General features: G+C 52.2%; 4 protein-coding genes across 4 annotated transcripts; all 4 read left to right on the plus strand.

Annotated features, from left to right (window-relative positions):
- Positions 1 to 843: 843 nt before the first annotated feature.
- On the plus strand, positions 844 to 4,004 carry NCS54_00557900 (PX domain-containing protein; the record flags this gene model as incomplete). The annotated part of the gene is made up of 7 exons (XM_053151076.1): positions 844 to 994; positions 1,044 to 1,273; positions 1,330 to 1,918; positions 1,967 to 2,106; positions 2,155 to 2,411; positions 2,458 to 3,301; positions 3,357 to 4,004. 7 exons carry the CDS (start codon positions 844 to 846, stop codon positions 4,002 to 4,004), a joined length of 2,859 nt encoding a protein of 952 aa, XP_053007051.1.
- An 854-nt stretch (positions 4,005 to 4,858) lies between these two features.
- Positions 4,859 to 7,175, plus strand: NCS54_00558000 (Succinate dehydrogenase [ubiquinone] flavoprotein subunit, mitochondrial; the record flags this gene model as incomplete). The annotated part of the gene is made up of 6 exons (XM_053151077.1): positions 4,859 to 4,903; positions 5,039 to 5,093; positions 5,155 to 5,228; positions 5,300 to 5,628; positions 5,679 to 6,902; positions 6,956 to 7,175. 6 exons carry the CDS (start codon positions 4,859 to 4,861, stop codon positions 7,173 to 7,175), a joined length of 1,947 nt encoding a protein of 648 aa, XP_053007052.1.
- A 3,859-nt stretch (positions 7,176 to 11,034) lies between these two features.
- NCS54_00558100 (Hypothetical protein) lies at positions 11,035 to 13,319 on the plus strand (the record flags this gene model as incomplete). Its single annotated transcript, XM_053151078.1, has 9 exons — positions 11,035 to 11,093; positions 11,144 to 11,717; positions 11,768 to 11,812; positions 11,863 to 11,929; positions 11,983 to 12,132; positions 12,175 to 12,220; positions 12,268 to 12,373; positions 12,423 to 12,755; positions 12,828 to 13,319. The coding sequence occupies 9 exons, from the start codon at positions 11,035 to 11,037 to the stop codon at positions 13,317 to 13,319; spliced, it is 1,872 nt and encodes a 623-aa protein (XP_053007053.1).
- A 2,059-nt stretch (positions 13,320 to 15,378) lies between these two features.
- NCS54_00558200 (CCHC-type domain-containing protein) lies at positions 15,379 to 16,691 on the plus strand (the record flags this gene model as incomplete). Its single annotated transcript, XM_053151079.1, has 2 exons — positions 15,379 to 15,780; positions 16,215 to 16,691. The coding sequence occupies 2 exons, from the start codon at positions 15,379 to 15,381 to the stop codon at positions 16,689 to 16,691; spliced, it is 879 nt and encodes a 292-aa protein (XP_053007054.1).
- Positions 16,692 to 17,084: the final 393 nt, after the last annotated feature.

Below are 17,084 nucleotides of genomic sequence, written 5' to 3' on the forward strand. Positions count from 1 at the left end.
AGTCACCTCACAATCTAGCAGATATTTTGATCTTCAGCCTGTTAAATCCGAGTCAGCAACGGGCAGATATGACAAGTCGTTGCTTGCCAAACATGCCGTCATTATATGCCTCTTAGAACGGAGAATCAGCACGTAGAAAAGATAGCAGAAGCTCAACCGGAGAAAATCTGGAGGAAACACGGACTTTGCCATGCTTGTGGTACGGCAAAAAGATTCCGATAAAACAGGGCTGTGAGAGTCTGGGCGAGTGGCTTGGGACTTGGCGGCACACGTCATGCCCCTCACTTTGGCGCTTTGCACGCGCAAGTGCCCAGGACGAGCTGGTGACCTTGTAAAAGACGCCAAGTGCAAGAATATATAAGAAAAAAAACAGGGCGTCAACACTTGGAAGAGACTCATATTCCTCTTCTTCTTGATAGTGAGCGACATACGTGACCAATAGGGGTGACGCGGCTTTGAAAAGGTTGCAGTGCATCAGCAGCAGGAAAGACTGACGTAGTTGCTGCCCAGAAGCACAGAGCTCCTCCTTCTGCTCGAGTCAACCAACGCCCGGTGCCCGGTACCAGACTTGACCACGACGAGCCTGGAGCTCACAGCAGCCAGCCCCGCCAAACCCAAGTATCGTCCTGGGCTTTCCGCGTACCGACGGATAATCAACTTGACCTACCAGGGCCCATCTTGGCAATATCTCTCTTCTGAAACCCGCCCAGAATCCGACTTGACCAAGTCATTGGCATCTTCCCCTCCTCCACCGACTCCTCCCCGACGGCGTCATCTCCCCTCCTCATCCTCACGGACCGAGTCCCCAAAAGCTTCAGTCGAATACCTGCCTTGTTACGAGCCATGGCTGCTGAGGCCGGAGACAAGCCCGCGGCCGTCGATGGCGCTGCCCCCGAGGCGACACCAAATTCCACAGTCGAACTGCCCGTCCGAACGACGAAACGAGATGCTACGCCGCCGCCAGGCCAGTCGCTCACCGGAAAGCAGGAGCACTGTGAGTCGCGACGCGTTCGACATACGTAACAGGCGCTGATACATGACAGACCTCAAGCGAGAGCTCATCTCTGAGCAGGTAAAATGGGAGATTAACGAGCTCAACTCCACGACGGCCCTCCAGCGCTTCGGCGCGCCTTTCCGCTCCGACCACGGCGAGGTCTCACCTCAAGAGTCTGAGCTGCCTATTCTGCGATACATCTTTGTCCATCATGTTCGCGACTTTCCTTTCCTAGACAAGGCGCGCGAGAAGGAATTCTGGCAAGACAAGCTCCAGGTGGTGAGTAACGAGTATTCGGCAGCATTGAGACTTAGCGCTTACAACCCTGTGCACAGTTCCTCGAGTCCTTTGCAGGCAAGTCAATCTCATCCTCTGAGGATCGCCTGGAGGAGACGAAACGCCGAAAGCTCGCCATCAAGGCTAGAAAACTTGTTGAGTTGATGATGGTATCCGGAATCGGAACATCGTCTGGTTTTGAAGAGCGCATTCGATTTTCAGAGATTGAGATCGTGGATAGCAATGCTATCGAAACTGGGGTGATGCACACCCTGCCCGAGGGCAACTATATCAACGGCTGGGATGTCAACGTTGCCGGTGTGCGCGTCACTCAGGTTAAGCATACGATTCGAAAGCATAAGCACGCCGAGTTCATCCTGAGGGTCAAAAAGAAGGGAGAGTTGGAATACTACGTTGGCCGGAGGTACAGCGACTTTGCAAAGCTTCATAGGCGACTGCGCAATGAACTCCCTGGTCGAGTACTGCCGGATATGCCTAAGAAGAATAAGTCTGACACGACAACGACCGCCCTTACGTCTGTATTCAGCAATGGGAACGACTCGGATGCCTCCTCCATCTCTTCTGTATCAACCCGGGTAACTGGTCTTGCCCTCACTCCCGACGGCTCATCATCAATGCTGTCACCCGGTAAGGCGATCATCCATCTCTGTGATATTCATACTGACACACGTCAAGGTCATCGCAGGGCCGGTTCAGCGGCTTCTTTCCGATCAAGCCGCTCAAGGGGACTCAATTCGCCCAAAATTCCTTCGCCGCGAGCATCTACCGAGGGAGGAAGACTAAGTCCAGGTGTTGTTCCAAGCCCTGACAAAGAGGTACGCTTCATACTGGGATCACTTGTATCATCAACTAACTTGGTGCAGACTACTGTCGTTCTCTGGCGCGAGAACCAGCGTATCTCACTCCGGGCCTTCATTCGATCTCTCCTACACAACCCCCAGGTCGCCAATACAAACGCCATGCAGGAATTCTTGACTGGTGAACCTATCACCCCGACAGATGAAGATGTAGAGGACATTATCCGGAGAAAGGCTGTCGACGAGAAGCGCATGGAAGAACAGAAGCAATTCTACGAGATTGCCCGGAAACGAGCTGCTGAGCTTGATGAGTACATGGAACAGTGAGTATTTCTAACTGCAGGATGATGCACCGACTAACCTGTTCAGGTTCCGCCGAGACATTGTTGAACGCAATGGGCTCACAATGCTCTTCAAGGAGATCAAGGAAAAGGAAACGATCCCGGACCTCAGTATTCAGTATCGAAAGTTTGCCGAGTGGCTTCGTATTGAGATTGCCGCCGTCATCTATCACCTTTTCCTTGCCGAGGACAACTCTCCCGAGCTTTTTGCACAGGCGAAGCGTATTCACTCTCTCATCCCGTACTCACTCATGAAAAATGTGATTCGAATCGCCAACCCAGCGGCCGTCATGTCGGGTGTTCTCGACATCTTCCTGGCTCAACCCTTTGGCACACGGTCGTTGATGCAGAGAATCTTCTCTCTGACTCTGAATGATGGTATCAGGAGCTTCCAGAAATCAATCGATATCCTGAGTACTAAGATCGGTGACCCGGTCTTCTCAGACAAGCTCTACAAGTACACACACTCAGAAGAGCACATCAAGCTGGCTATTCGCGAGGAGGCCGAGGCGGATGACGTGGACCTGATTGTGGCAATCTTGAGATCAGACCTCATCGAGCCAGGGCTGACAGGAGAGCAAATCCAGAGGCTCTACAATGCCTACGTCGCATTCAACAATGCCATCGAAAACATTGATGAAGAGTTGCGCCAGGGAGCCGAGCTGTTTTCGTACTTGAAGCAGTACCTGAAGCTCTGTACTCGACAGCGGGACAAGGAGATGATGCTCCAGTTGATCGAAGAGCCTGTGACACTGCAGCTCTTCCGTGATCTCTTTACGATCTTCTACGAACCTCTTGTGCGAGTCTACAAGTCGGCAAACGTCTACAACAGTGTCACAGACTTTGCTGTGTTTATCGATGACATGATTCAGGTAAGATACAGAATGAGGCGTGAGTAAAAAAAAACCACAGCTAACTTGTTTCCAGGTTGTCGACAAGTGCAGAGAGCAAGACGCTTCTGCCGATCCCAACCAAACTGTTCAAGCATTCATCGATCTCTGTCAGAGACATGAGCATAACTTTTACAAGTTTGTTCATGAAGTTCACACACATGACAATGGCCTCTTTACCCAACTCATGGGCTGGATCGAGGGCATTCTTGAGTTCCTGCGAAAGGGTCCAAAGAACGGAACTCTCAACGTCAACGCATTATTCGAGGGCGGCGTTAGCACGGGACTGCTAGACAAGACCAAGGCAATCGAGGAGATCAATGCACTCATCGCATGGCAAGAAGCACGAAAGAAGTGGCACAACGACAAGACGCGGCAGAAGATGGCGGCAGAGGGACATGTGGGAAGTGACATGATGCCCACTGGAATTTCCTTTAACTCATCAGACTTTGGGCTTGATAGTGACGACCTTGAAGACATGGCATACGACGATGGGTCTGATTCGGAGCTAGAAGCGGAGCAAGAGGATGAGATGGACCCTATCGAAGCTGAGAGACGACGCAGAGCCAAGCGACAGGATCGCTTACGGCGAAGTGCAGGAGAGCCAGTGAAACCTCCAGTCGGCGAGGTTCACAAGCTGACGGAGAATTTCCTGGTCATGCTGCGGGACGTTTTGGCGGATTAGCTTTCAAGATATCCATTTTGCTTGTTTTCACGGTTGATCGAGTTTCGATCAGGGTAAGGAGTTGCGTTGATTACACCAAGAACGTTATTTGAAGACGGAGGGATAGAGTATACTGAACAAGATTATGAGCATCATACAATTGGACTTCATGAATGAGAGTCTCCGATCGGACGTGAGGATGACCTGGGAGAGCCGGACTTTGAAGACCGGCGGGTTCTCCTAGTTTCTCGGCTTTGTATCCGGGCCGGTCGTGATAGTGGATCCGACAGCACATGCCGAGCCACAGGAGCGCCGGGAGCGGCGGGGGGGAGGAGCCGAAGGGAAAATGCTTCCGGCTCGGCACGTGATGAGCTGTAAGTTCTCGTCGTCATGGATTCTCGACAGCGAATTCTCCCGAACCCTGGGGCGAGGAAGCGAGGTTGGAGGCAGAGAATGGTAGAGGAGAGCCCGATTTATAGAAATAACAATGACTGACAGCCAATTGGCAGCTTGACCTGCACCTCGGCCCAGGATTCGACTTTCACTTGCAGCAGCGTCAAGACGTCCGGGGAATTTGTCGCTGTAACTGCAGCGACTACAGTGGCTGACTGACCTGTGACCTGTGGGCGAGTGGCCTGTGTGCTGATAATAAGCCGACGCTGATTGGCCGGATCAACCGAGGAGCCGAGAGAATCCGTCCCGGTAGAGCCTCGCGGCGTGCGCCCAAAAAACGTCAAGGGAAATGTCGATTGGCTAAACATCATCCCTCCCAAAAGTTCAAACCTGCCTTTGCTCGCTCGTCCGCCACCCGAGCCCTTCGATAACCCTTCGATTCTCTCGCGGATGCAGCTTGGTGATACCGACTTGGATTGATCATGGCTTCTTCTATGGCAATGAGGAGATTGGCCGCTGGCCCTGCTGTGAGTAGCTGCCCGCGAACCCCCCGGTCCGTCCTGCGCCTGTCGTGATGGCTTCATCATGGTAGCGGTTTGTCCGTTACTTGTCGCGAGGAGCTCTCCGTGGCCTCATTGTGCTTTGCTAACCATTGAGAACAGTTCTCGCGGGCCGCGAGGTTCCCTTCCAGAGCTTTCTCTACTACCCGACCAGTTGGTATGACATCTTGACCGAACCTCCCTGATTGCCGCCACATGCTGACCTGGATCTTGTACAGCCCGAGTCATCGCCAATGGTCCTCTCCGTGCTAAGGAGGCCTCTCCTTTCGTGAGCACCAAGTACGCCGTCATCGTATGTCCCCCTCCCGCCTGCCCGCGCGGTCAGGAATCGTTAGAATCCCGCCAATTGACACTTTTCCCCAGGACCACGAGTACGATGCCCTCGTCGTTGGTGCCGGTGGTGCCGGTCTGCGAGCCGCCTTCGGTCTTGCTGAGGCCGGTTTCAACACTGCCTGTATCTCCAAGCTGTTCCCGACCCGAAGCCACACTGTCGCTGCTCAGGGTGGTATCAACGCTGCCCTCGGTAACATGCACGAGGACGACTGGCGATGGCACATGTACGATACCGTCAAGGGCTCCGACTGGCTGGGTGACCAGGACGCTATTCACTACATGACCCGCGAGGCTCCCGCTTCCATTATCGAGCTTGAGAACTACGGCTGCCCCTTCTCGCGAACGGAGGAAGGCAAGATGTGAGAATTGCCTTGAAAATTACATGTCTTCGGCTGCTAACACCTCACAGCTACCAGCGAGCTTTCGGTGGTCAGTCCAAGGAGTACGGCAAGGGTGGTCAGGCCTACCGATGCTGTGCTGCCGCTGACCGAACCGGCCACGCCCTCCTTCACACCCTCTACGGCCAGTCCCTCCGCCACAAGACCAACTACTTCATCGAGTACTTCGCCCTCGACCTGATCATGCAGGACGGTGAGTGCCGCGGTGTCCTCGCCTACAACCAGGAGGACGGCACCCTGCACCGATTCCTCGCCAACCACACCGTCCTCGCCACCGGTGGTTACGGCCGAGCCTACTTCAGCTGCACTTCCGCCCACACTTGCACTGGTGACGGTATGGCCATGGTCGCCCGTGCCGGTCTCCCCAACCAGGATCTCGAGTTCGTTCAGTTCCACCCCACTGGTATCTACGGTGCTGGCTGCTTGATCACCGAGGGTGCTCGTGGTGAGGGTGGTTTCCTCCTCAACTCCGAGGGTGAGCGATTCATGGAGCGATATGCCCCTACTGCCCGCGATCTTGCTTCTCGTGACGTCGTCTCCCGATCCATGACCATGGAGATCCGTGACGGCCGTGGTGTCGGTGCTGAGAAGGACCACATCTTCCTCCAGCTGAGCCATCTGCCCGCCGAGATTCTTGCTGAGCGTCTGCCCGGTATCTCTGAGACTGCCGGTATTTTCGCCGGTGTCGATGTCCGCAAGCAGCCCATTCCCGTTCTTCCCACCGTCCACTACAACATGGGTGGTATCCCTACCCGATACACCGGTGAGGTCCTCACCGTCGATGAGCAGGGCGAGGACAAGGTTGTCCCTGGCCTGTACGCTTGCGGTGAGGCTGCTTGCGTGTCTGTCCACGGTGCTAACCGTCTGGGTGCCAACTCCCTGCTGGATCTTGTCGTCTTTGGCCGTGCCGTTTCCCACACCATCCGTGACAAGTTCAACCCCGGCGATGCCCTGAAGCCCACTGCTGCTGACGCTGGTGCCGAGCACATCGAGGTCCTCGACAAGGTCCGAACCGCCGACGGCTCCAAGAGCACCGCTGAGATCCGTCTTGCTATGCAGAAGGCCATGCAGACTGAGGTCAGCGTGTTCCGAACCCAGGAGAGCTTGGACGAGGGTGTCCGCAAGATGAAGGAGATTGATGCCCTGTACGCTGATGTTGGCATGAAGGACCGCAGCATGATCTGGAACTCTGATCTCGTCGAGACTCTTGAGCTCCGAAACCTCCTGACTTGCGCGTAAGTTAACATGATACCTCTTCCAGCAGTGACTTGCTAACACAGTATCATAGTATGCAAACCGCCACCTCCGCCGCCAACCGAAAGGAGTCTCGTGGTGCCCACGCCCGCGAGGATTACCCCGACCGAGACGACAAGAACTGGATGAAGCACACCCTCTCCTTCCAGAAGGAGCCCCACGGCGAGGTCGAGCTCAAGTACCGCAAGGTCATCTCCACCACCCTGGACGAGGCCGAGTGCAAGCCCGTGCCGCCCTTCAAGCGTGTATACTAAGTGGGTGCGGTCTGGGACGTCGAGGAGTTATTTAGATTGTTGGGAAACTTGACATGATTCTACGCAAGGCAGCGTCTCCTTTGTGGCAAGATGTGCAATATATATCCGTTAGGGGAGTGGCATCAAGAAGGGAAGAGAAAGCGAGAGGTTGGTCCCCAGGGGTCACGACGGAGGCCCTTGAAGAGGAGGGGGCGTGTATTTGTCGGTTTTTTGTAGTCCAGGTTAAAAGAATTGAAAAAAGAGCAGTTTTTTTGTCCTACCTTTGGTTTCTATATGAATTGGTATTGGTGAAGAACGCAGTTGGATCGAGGGTTTGAGGCTGAGTCTCCTTGGAGACGGTAACGATGTTGTTCTTATTGTTGACAATCTTGGAGCTCGCTGGGGAAGAGTGAGGAGGAGTAATGGCATCGGCGCCACATGGGACTCTGTAAAAAGACACGGGCTTATTTATGGGCAAGTCATGGTCCTCCCACCAGTCAAGGGAATATTTGACACACCCCTTATGATACCAAGGCACCTCGCTTTGGCAAATTCTCAATAAGAATGATAAAAAATAAAGACGGAGTTTTAGATCAATTGATTTAGATAAATTTATTAAGGCTTAATGAATTAGTTGCTATCGTTGTGTTAAGATCCAAGGTGCAGCTGTGAAGTGTGAGTCCAGAATGTGACGCACTACCAACGGTGCAGCTGCCACAACGGCCTCCATGCATGGCAATTTCAAACCCGACACATGTTTCAATATCAGAAGAAGGTGCTCGAATGCACAACGTATCTAATAGTTTGGATTTCTCTCTTCCATGTGAAGTTTGACTATGTGCCTGAACATTAACCATCGGTAATGGCCTATCTCTCACAAGTTACCCTATACTTCTACTAATCTCACAGTAGACATTGTTTAATGACCGGTACCCATGTTGATAAAAATAGAACACCTGCTTCCTGCCATATCAAAAATTATTTATAAACCACTGAGCCAACGGAAGGCACTGATGAGTCTTAGGTAGGTAGACGTTACAGCACATGTCTCGCAAGGCGCGTATCGTGGCTGTGGCTGAAGTCAATCTGGACCCACCCTCCAGCCTGGTTATCAGGTGGGGCCCCGCATCTTGCCCGATCTCCCACGCTCTCTCGAGACAGTGGTGATTCTGGGTGCAGAGCGTGCACTGGGGAAAAAAATGGCACACCAGGCCGTCGGAGCTTAATCCTGCCACTTTGATCTGGTGATTTCTCAATCAAAAGATGACTCTAATGAGATTGAAGGACATGGTGATAGAGAAGAGCTCTGGCTATCTATTGATATTACTCTTGTATTTTCTTTCTATGTATTGATGATCTGTGTCGTTGCTGTAAAGTGAGCACTGCTCTACGATGAGGTGGCCCCCCGAGACGCTGCCCACGTAGGTCTGCAATCAGAAACTAACGCACAGGCCTGGGGCCTTTGCCCTATGGGCTTAGTTTTCAGGGACGGATATCACCGAAGAAAGCAGTTTGGCGCAGCGGAAGCGCGCCGGGCTCATAACCCGGAGGTCTCAGGATCGAAACCTGAAACTGCTACGGTCTTTTTTTGCCGTTTGAGACATCTTTTTTTGGTGTTTTTATCATGTCTTTGCGTTGTTTTTCCATATACTATCGCCTGGGTACCTTTTTTCGTATTTGGGGCGGGATTACTACCTCTGCGATGGGTCCCTTGCCTAAAAGACTGTAAGAAAAGATCATAAATTGTTTCGCGCCATTGGTAAAAAAGATACTGATATTTCCGATCAACCCTCCGGCTGGAGGCTCTCTAACGACACTCTTCCTTTCACACCCTCAACTCTCGGCTAGGGACTGATATTCATAGCCGAAAGCGGCCTCTTACTACCTGGATCAGTGGCCTGGGGTTAGGTGTTGTCTCATGCAATCTGTATTGCTCTGCAATTGTCGATGGGGCGACAACGCGACCGTAGCTGACTTCGCCTAGCTGTATTCTCCTTCACGATCCGACACGAGAGTAATACAATAATCTTCCATATGTTGTCACAACTCCCGGAGAAGTTTGGCCTGTGGACTCTTCCATTCATGGGATTTGTGGTTTTAGTCGTCGCACTCGGGGTCAGCGAGCATGGGCTCGACGCACAGTGACGGATCCCCGCCTCAGTTCAAACTTTCGGTGATTGCCCTAGACCCCCTTTTCGATACAATATTGGAGTTTACAACTCTGTCTGGTAGCATTTGCCTTCTTCCAGCTTTTTTCGCGGCGGTTTCTTTAGAGCAAAAGCACTTCTGTGTGTCTACCGCTCTGTTATTTCAGCCACGATGAGGCGACCATACCTGTGGCCAGTACCGTCGACCGTTGATAGCATATGTGTCAGTTCAATCCTTATTCCAAGTGGTAAAAGCCATATCACAATCTAACGACCATGATGCCTGTCCAATGTGAGGTCTGCCCAAGTCCCCAAGGCAGCACCTGAAAGCTCACGTGACGAGTCAAAAATAGCGATCGGGCAGGGCTTAGGGCGAGCCGTTGGAGATTTGTGGGGCCGCCCACGAGCCGCCAGTACCACGTGACATCCACAATCGCCAATTCCAAGGGGCTGACGTCGAGTCTTTTACAGTTATCCTCCTCCCCCTATGTCGAGTCTCTTTGGCTCCTTATTAGATACAATCGATTGTGGTGTATTGAATATGTGTGCGATTTAAATTCTTCACCCGCGCATACTTGCAAGGGCTCTATACAATGGGCTCCTGAAAATCTTTGAACTAGTACTACTGGTTCTAGAGTATCGTTCAAAGCCTTATCCAAGTCATTTGCTAGAGTTCTCTTTAGAGGGTCTCTCGGAATATTCTTCGGAGGATATAATGGGTGGTGTTGTGGGCGCTCTCAGCGGCGCCCCAACAGCGTTTTCCGCAACGGCTCAAACAGCGCCTTTAACTTGGAACCAGACATGAATTGACTGGCTGAGCTCTATCTTCTGATTGGCCAGTACCTAAAAATATGGTCCACATAAGGATAGGAGGAAAACTGCGCCGGAACTTAATCCAGGATTATCAACACTCTGGAATCGCCTCAAATGACAAAAAGAAAAGCCCCGAGATGCCCAGAAATGGCAAAAAAAGAATGCTAGCAGCTGCTGGTCTCGATCCAGCGACCTCCGGGTTATGAGCCCGGCTATTGAATGAATCAGTATTGAATTGTGATGTTGTGGAGTTGAGGGAACATACCGCGCTTCCGCTGCGCCAAGCTGCTCGTTTTTGGGTGGAGGAGCGCTTTCTTTTTCTCGTACTTGAATGTGGGGTCTGTTCAGGGCCCGCTTGGGCCAAATCTGGTTCCATTAACCTCATGTCATAATGCTCCGGCTCAAGTTCATTCCACCAGCTGCTACGCAGTGATAGAGCTCCTTTGAAACTGTACAGTAGATAAATACCATTATATGCATATTGGGACTACAATTAAATACTGAAAAGGGTAGAATGAGACACTGAAATGTACAGAATATGGGTAGACCCATTCTGTAGTCTCCCCCTGACGAACAGGTGATGGACGAAATATTGTACCAGTATTGAAACGACCCTTAGGGCTTTATTTTTCTTTGAGGGCTCCAAGTGAAGGCTCAGACCCATGAGTATTGTTAATAAGCAATCGAGGGTTAAATGCAATGCAAACATTTCTCTGCCCTAACAAACACCCAACGTAGGCGAGCACCAACGTCACCAGCGCGTTTTCGCCCTCACAACCCTTCTGGATTCTTGGGTGCGCAAATGGGAGAAGCTCCTCTTTCTCATCGCCCTAAATCTTGGTCTTTCCTCCCTCCACATCACTCCCTCTCGTCACAGCATTCTTCCAAGCCAACGCACGGCGGCACTGCCACACGACAACATGGCCTCGGCAGGTGGCGAAGCCCCGATCCTGATCATCGGGATCGATTTCGGCACAACGTAAGCATCTTCACCTGGGGCTGCGCTTTGCGCTTGCTGACCTGCCTTAGCTACTCGGGAGTCGCCTACTCGCGCCGCAAGAACCCCCCCAAGCTCATCACGAACTGGAAGAACCTGCGCAACTTCAACCAGGACAAGGAAAAGGTCCCGTCGGCAGTCTTATACAACCAAATGACTGAGGGTGACTTGTCCTGGGGATATGCTGTGCCCATCGGAGAAGACGTGCTGCGATGGTTCAAGCTCCTGCTCGTCGATGAGAGTGACCTGCCTCTCAAGATCCGCACTTCCCCTCACGTCGCAACCGCTCGGGCCTTGATCAGGCAACTCAAGAAGACCCCGGTTGAAGTTATCGGAGACTATCTGGGCGAGCTGTGGAAGCATAGCCGCGAGAACATCATGAGGGCAGTAGGTCAGCGCGTGTTCAAGATCGCCCGCCTCCACTTCGTCGTGACCCTGCCTGCTATCTGGCCCCATTATGCTCGAACTCGCATGGAAGAGGCACTAGTGCGAGCTGGAATTCGAGAAGCAAGGCCTGCGGGAGAGACCATAGTCGACTTCGTCTCGGAGCCCGAGGCGGCTGCTCTGGCGTGTCTCGAGAGTAGCTCTGATGAGATCGACCTAAACGTATGACTCCTCCTCCTATTCCATTCAAGTTCAAAGCTTACTGTTGGTAGCCAGGTCAACATGTGATTGTCTGCGATGCCGGCGGCGGCACTGCCGTGAGTTCAACCCCTTTTCTAGCAAAGCGTTTCTGACACCTCTCGCCTAGGACATCGTTACTTATACAATCCTCAAGATGGACCCCTTGACAGTCCGTGAGAGCGTGAGGGGTGATGGTAACACCACTAAACACTGGAGCATTGGAGATATACTGATATTCGTTTGCTAGGTGACCTCTGTGGCGCCATGTTCCTCGACGAGAGCTTCCTGATCTATCTCAAGAAGCTCATCCCTGCCGATTTCAAGGTCAAGATGGGGGATGGCGGGCTCCGGAAGATCATGAATGATGACTGGGAGCACGGCATTAAGCCCTCCGTCTGTAAGGATAGTACGAACTAGGATATCGCTCTTCCTTACGCAGGGACGATCGGCAACAACTACCATCCTCCAAAGATCACTATCGAGGCGTGGGTTTTTACCCGCTTTAACATGACTATCAGCTGACATGGGCAAGCTCCACGGTTCGTAACAAAGTGTATCAGCCACAGATTGCCAAGATCGAGAAGCTCGTCGAGGAACAGATCAAACAGGTCAAAGAAGAGTATCGCCGCAAGCCCAAGGTACCTATAATACCCCTTACTTTTATTCCCTCTCTGACTGTTGCTTTAGTATCTTATTCTTGTGGGTGGCTTTGGAAAGTCCAAGTTCCTGTACGAATGCCTCCAAGAGAAACTAGGGAAGAAGATCGAGATTCTGCAGGACAGTGACAGTGGACCGTGGACCGCGGTCGTTCGCGGTGCCGTTTACCACGGGCTTGTCCGCAGCAAGATGACCGACAACCTCAACGTCTCCATCGAGTCACGCATCTCCCGCTATAGCTACGGAACCTTGGTCAATGCGATGCCCTTTGACGCAACAATGCATGAGCAAGAAGATCGGTTCTACTGCTCTGCGAACCAAGCTTGGCTGGCCGCGAACCAGACCATGTGGTTTGTTGACATTGTTCGTATAACCCCTCCGCTCTGGTAGCATACCTCGAAGTAGTGAATTGCGGCTGACACCTTCGCTTTGTAGAACGAAACTGTCTCAGCCCATAAGCCACACAAGTTCACGTGCTGGCAGGAGTTGAGCAGCCCAGACGATGAAGTCGTCGTTGACATCGTCTTCTCTGACGCAGAGACGCCCCCTAAGCGCCAAGATGGGACCGTCAAACCACTACGCATCGTCAAAATTCCCCAGATCCCCAACTGGAACAAGCTTCCTCGCTGGAAGAATTCAAACGGGGAGGAGTTCCGGCACTTTGAGTATGAGTTGCGCATGGTCAGTGATGGCACGTCCCTCGACTTCTCCGTCTATCACAACAAGCGCAAGATTGCCACCGAAAGCGCGAGTTTCGAATCGAGCGGCTGCGCCTCTGCTGGTGCTGCTTCTGCTTCTGGTGCTGGTGGAAGTGCATCGAAGCCTCCAAGAGCGTCGAACCGGCAGATGGGCCGTCGACCTGACCCTGACTACAACGAGGAGAGCGGGAGCGAGGAAGAAGAAGAAGAGTTTGAGATGGAGGATTGAAGGGGTCATGGTGCAGTTGGCGAAACCCATGCTGCCGACTTCGATTCCACACAGAGATAGCTCATAGCTTAGAGTAATACAACCAGAAGCGGGACCGCATCTTGGCGGCGAGTTGTCCTGTCACCAGGCTCGAGCGGATATTGCAAACTAGCACTTCGTATTTACGTCTGTTCTATCCTTTTAAGTCACATTTTGAATAGACGCGGTCAAGGTAGGCCTTCTACCTATGCTCGTCTACGCCGCATTGGCGGTAACGGCTGATCCAGGCGGCCTTACTCTTGGCGCACTCCGATGCCCGATGCCCGGATCGAAGGGTTGTATTGACCTGGGCAAGGACTCAATGGCCATGAACTTCGTTGCTCTATGAATTGTTGATCATGGTGGTGCGAGAACCGGGAAAGTCGATGAGGGTGGTGCAAGTGGTCTCTGGCTCTAACGAACATGGGCGATGGTGTTTTCAAGAGGCTTGGGGTAGTAGAGACAGAAGATATAGAGAGGAAAACAGGGACAAGGGCCATAGCCGAACGTCTTGTTTCTCACGGCTCGCTTCCTTTCTAGCTCTTCGCGATATACTCGATCTCAATGCCGTTGTCCTTTGTGTTTCTTCTCTTGACACTCAAGGCGAGCTTATTGAGCCGCTTCTTGCTCGAGCTTCTTAGAGAGTTGAGCGAGTGATGTGCTTTGACTGGGGGCGGCGGGTCTTTGGTGGGATCAAATTCAACCTTCTTCTGACTACCACTCGACTCGAAGTGGGTAGATATGGCAAGCATGACAGCCCTCTCTATCAGCCGTGGCGAGGAGTGTGGAGGGACTATGGTGGAGCGTCGTATTGACACAAGGGCATCAGGTCTTTCGGCTTCTTTTGGAGTGAAGGGACCATGCAGTATCTCACTGGTCGTGTCGCCTGACAATAGGTAGGGAAACCGGTGAGTGGCAACTTTGTACTGTTGAGGAGTATCGTCAAGCGCTTGCGGTCGCCTGTATGGTCATGGTCGACCCTCGACTCGCTGTCGTCTTTGCCAAGAACTTTGACGTGCCATTTGAAAGGATCTTCTCCAAGGCTCTCCGCGGCCAGTTCTGATGGGCCATCAAATAGGCCGAAGATGAGGATGGCTGGGTCTTTTCAGTTTGACCTTGGATGATACCCGTCCCTCAGCATATCGCAAAAGGTTGCTTTACTTTGATTTGCAAGCCGATTACTTCACCCTTGCCCTCGACCCCGGGAACGCTCAAGAGATACGACAGATGTCATCGCGGAGCCGCTGAAGGTCCTTTACCTTCTCAACAGCAATGCCGCGGTTGAAGAATTTACCTCCCGGCTGCTGGATACCTATGCCGACGTTGGTATCGCCGGCGTGATGCGTCTCTACCCGATGCAAGGTGAAGTCAAGGCAGGCTTAAAGAGGACGAACTCCCCGGAGCAGCAAGATCGCCCAGCAGTGTTTGATCGAGAAGGTGTCGAAGTGGCTCTCTTGTATGCCAGTGGCGTGGGTATCGACTCGAAATTTCTCGCAGCATATGCGTTGACTACCATTGCTCTTGGTGTTGATACCGCCTCTGTTGCCTACCGATCCGCTAAGCGTCGCAACATCAGTGCCTTCGGTTGGAACACTGTTAGAGAACGAGCCTCCCTTTGCACCGAGTCACTTGTCGCCAACTCACGGAAGTGCTCCCCTCCAACAAAGCCCCGCGACCCTTCGTCACGAAACGGCCCTGGGGCCCGGGGATGTCGCTTACACCTATGTACAAGAATCTCCTCCTTTTCTTCAACGCACCGTTATCGCCTTTCGCAACTTATATAAACCTGACATCATCGTGGTCGATGAGGCAGCAACCATACGTGAGATCACAGCACTCATCCGCAGAACAAGCTGGTTGATGATGCTACGCATCGTGCCAAGCTGGCCTGCCCCGACAAGGTCATTGTCAGAGTTCTCCCATGGAAGGTGGAGATGCTCAACTTGAGAATTCTGTGGCACTATTGAAGGCCCTTTACCGACTCAGCAACAAAGTCGCTGTGGAGGCATTCACTTCTCGCCTGGTCGACACCTATTCTAACATGGGCATTCAGAACGCACCTGGCGTGATGCGCCTTTACCCAATGGATGGTGAAGTCAAGGCTGGGTTGAAGATGGCAACCTCCTCCAACGAACAAGAACACGCAAAGGAATTTGACCGCCAAGCCGCCAAAGATGGCCTCCGCCATGCCGATGACCTGGGTATCGGCGCGTACTTTATGGCAGCAAATGCTCTGACTACCATTGCTCTCAGTATCGATGATGCCTCTGTTGCCTACCAACTGGATGCCAAGCGTCGCAACATCACTTCTTCGCTTCACTCTCTTGCAGTCGAGTACTTCAAGAAGAACACAAACCAGTACCCTGCCCTCAATGATCCCGTACAGAAAGCTGTCGTTGGCGAAGAACTTGACGACACAGACAATCTTGAGTCTTGCATGAAGGTGTGTCTCAAGGACGTATACGCAGATTTCCTCAGGGCGTTCAATGGCGCAGCACAGTCATCACCACACCAGTTGCTGCTTTCACTGCGACTTTCCGTGACTTCTTCAAGCCTGACCTTGTGATCATCGACGAGGCAGCCACTATGCGAGAGATAACGACGCTTATCCCCATAGCCTTCTTTGAACCAAAGGCATGGATCATCACAGGCGATATCAAACCAGGGGGCACTCCACGAACGCAGCGCGCCTCTGGCAATCCTTCAAGACACTCCTTACAATGTTTATATTAGTTTAGGAAAAGACCTATTAAAAGTCATCCTCATCTCATCCTTAATGATATCATAACTTGAAACAAAGTTAGGAAAACAACTATATAATATCAACATAAGTCAGGGCTCTATCTCATCTCCAATAGGTTGTTCCTTCCATATCAGACCAGGCTACCTACCTTCTATACATGGCTGCCACCCTCGATCCGTGATTTCCTCCAGGCATTCCCCGGCCTCGCTCACGCTCTCAACGAGGGTGTTTTCAAGGGTGAAGCTATTGGCCTTGTCGAGTCTCTCAGCTCAGTCCCTTGTGGTTGGGCCTTCGTGACTAGTGGCCCCGGCTCTGGCAAGACTACAGCGGCAATGGCGATCGTCAAGGCAGTCACATCGCAACCAGCTCGGCTTTCTGAGGGAACGGTGCCCGCCACAACCGGTGAACAGGAAGGACACACAGCTGCTAGCAACGAGGTCAATGAAGCTGCGAATGACGACGACGATTCTGAGGATGATGGTCTAGAGTATACCAGACCCGAGGGCGGCTTTTCTCTCACGATTACCCCAAAGACTGTGGAAGGCGATGGTGACGGCAATACCACCGCTCGGGCAGGGTCTTCACGCTCGACTCTAGATCACCGCTGGTGAATACTCCCAGCCGTCTATGCATCTACAGTTTCTCGTTCGACATGGTGCTGATTGTGGCGTCTTTCTCGATGTCGTTATTCCCCTCAACATTATACTCGGCGTCATTTCAGTCTGCGATCTTCAGTCTTCACATTTACTTCTCCATATATTTCCCTGGAGCACAACATCGGACCTGGGAAGACCCCATATGCCAAGCAGTTGGTGCTCTCTCTCCCTATTCGAGCTGTTGGACCAGGTGTTAGATGCTCGTCTCTCGCTCAAATCCTGGCATCTTTTATGATGATATTTTACAAAGGGGTGTCTAGGTTATATAGAATATATTGAAAGGACAGGCAATATTTAAACAGTTCTTATGATATGTTTATTGCTATCCTTAGACACGAATATGAAGAG

This window comes from Fusarium falciforme, chromosome 4 (assembly GCF_026873545.1).
Source record: "Fusarium falciforme chromosome 4, complete sequence".
NCBI lineage: Eukaryota > Fungi > Ascomycota > Sordariomycetes > Hypocreales > Nectriaceae > Fusarium > Fusarium falciforme.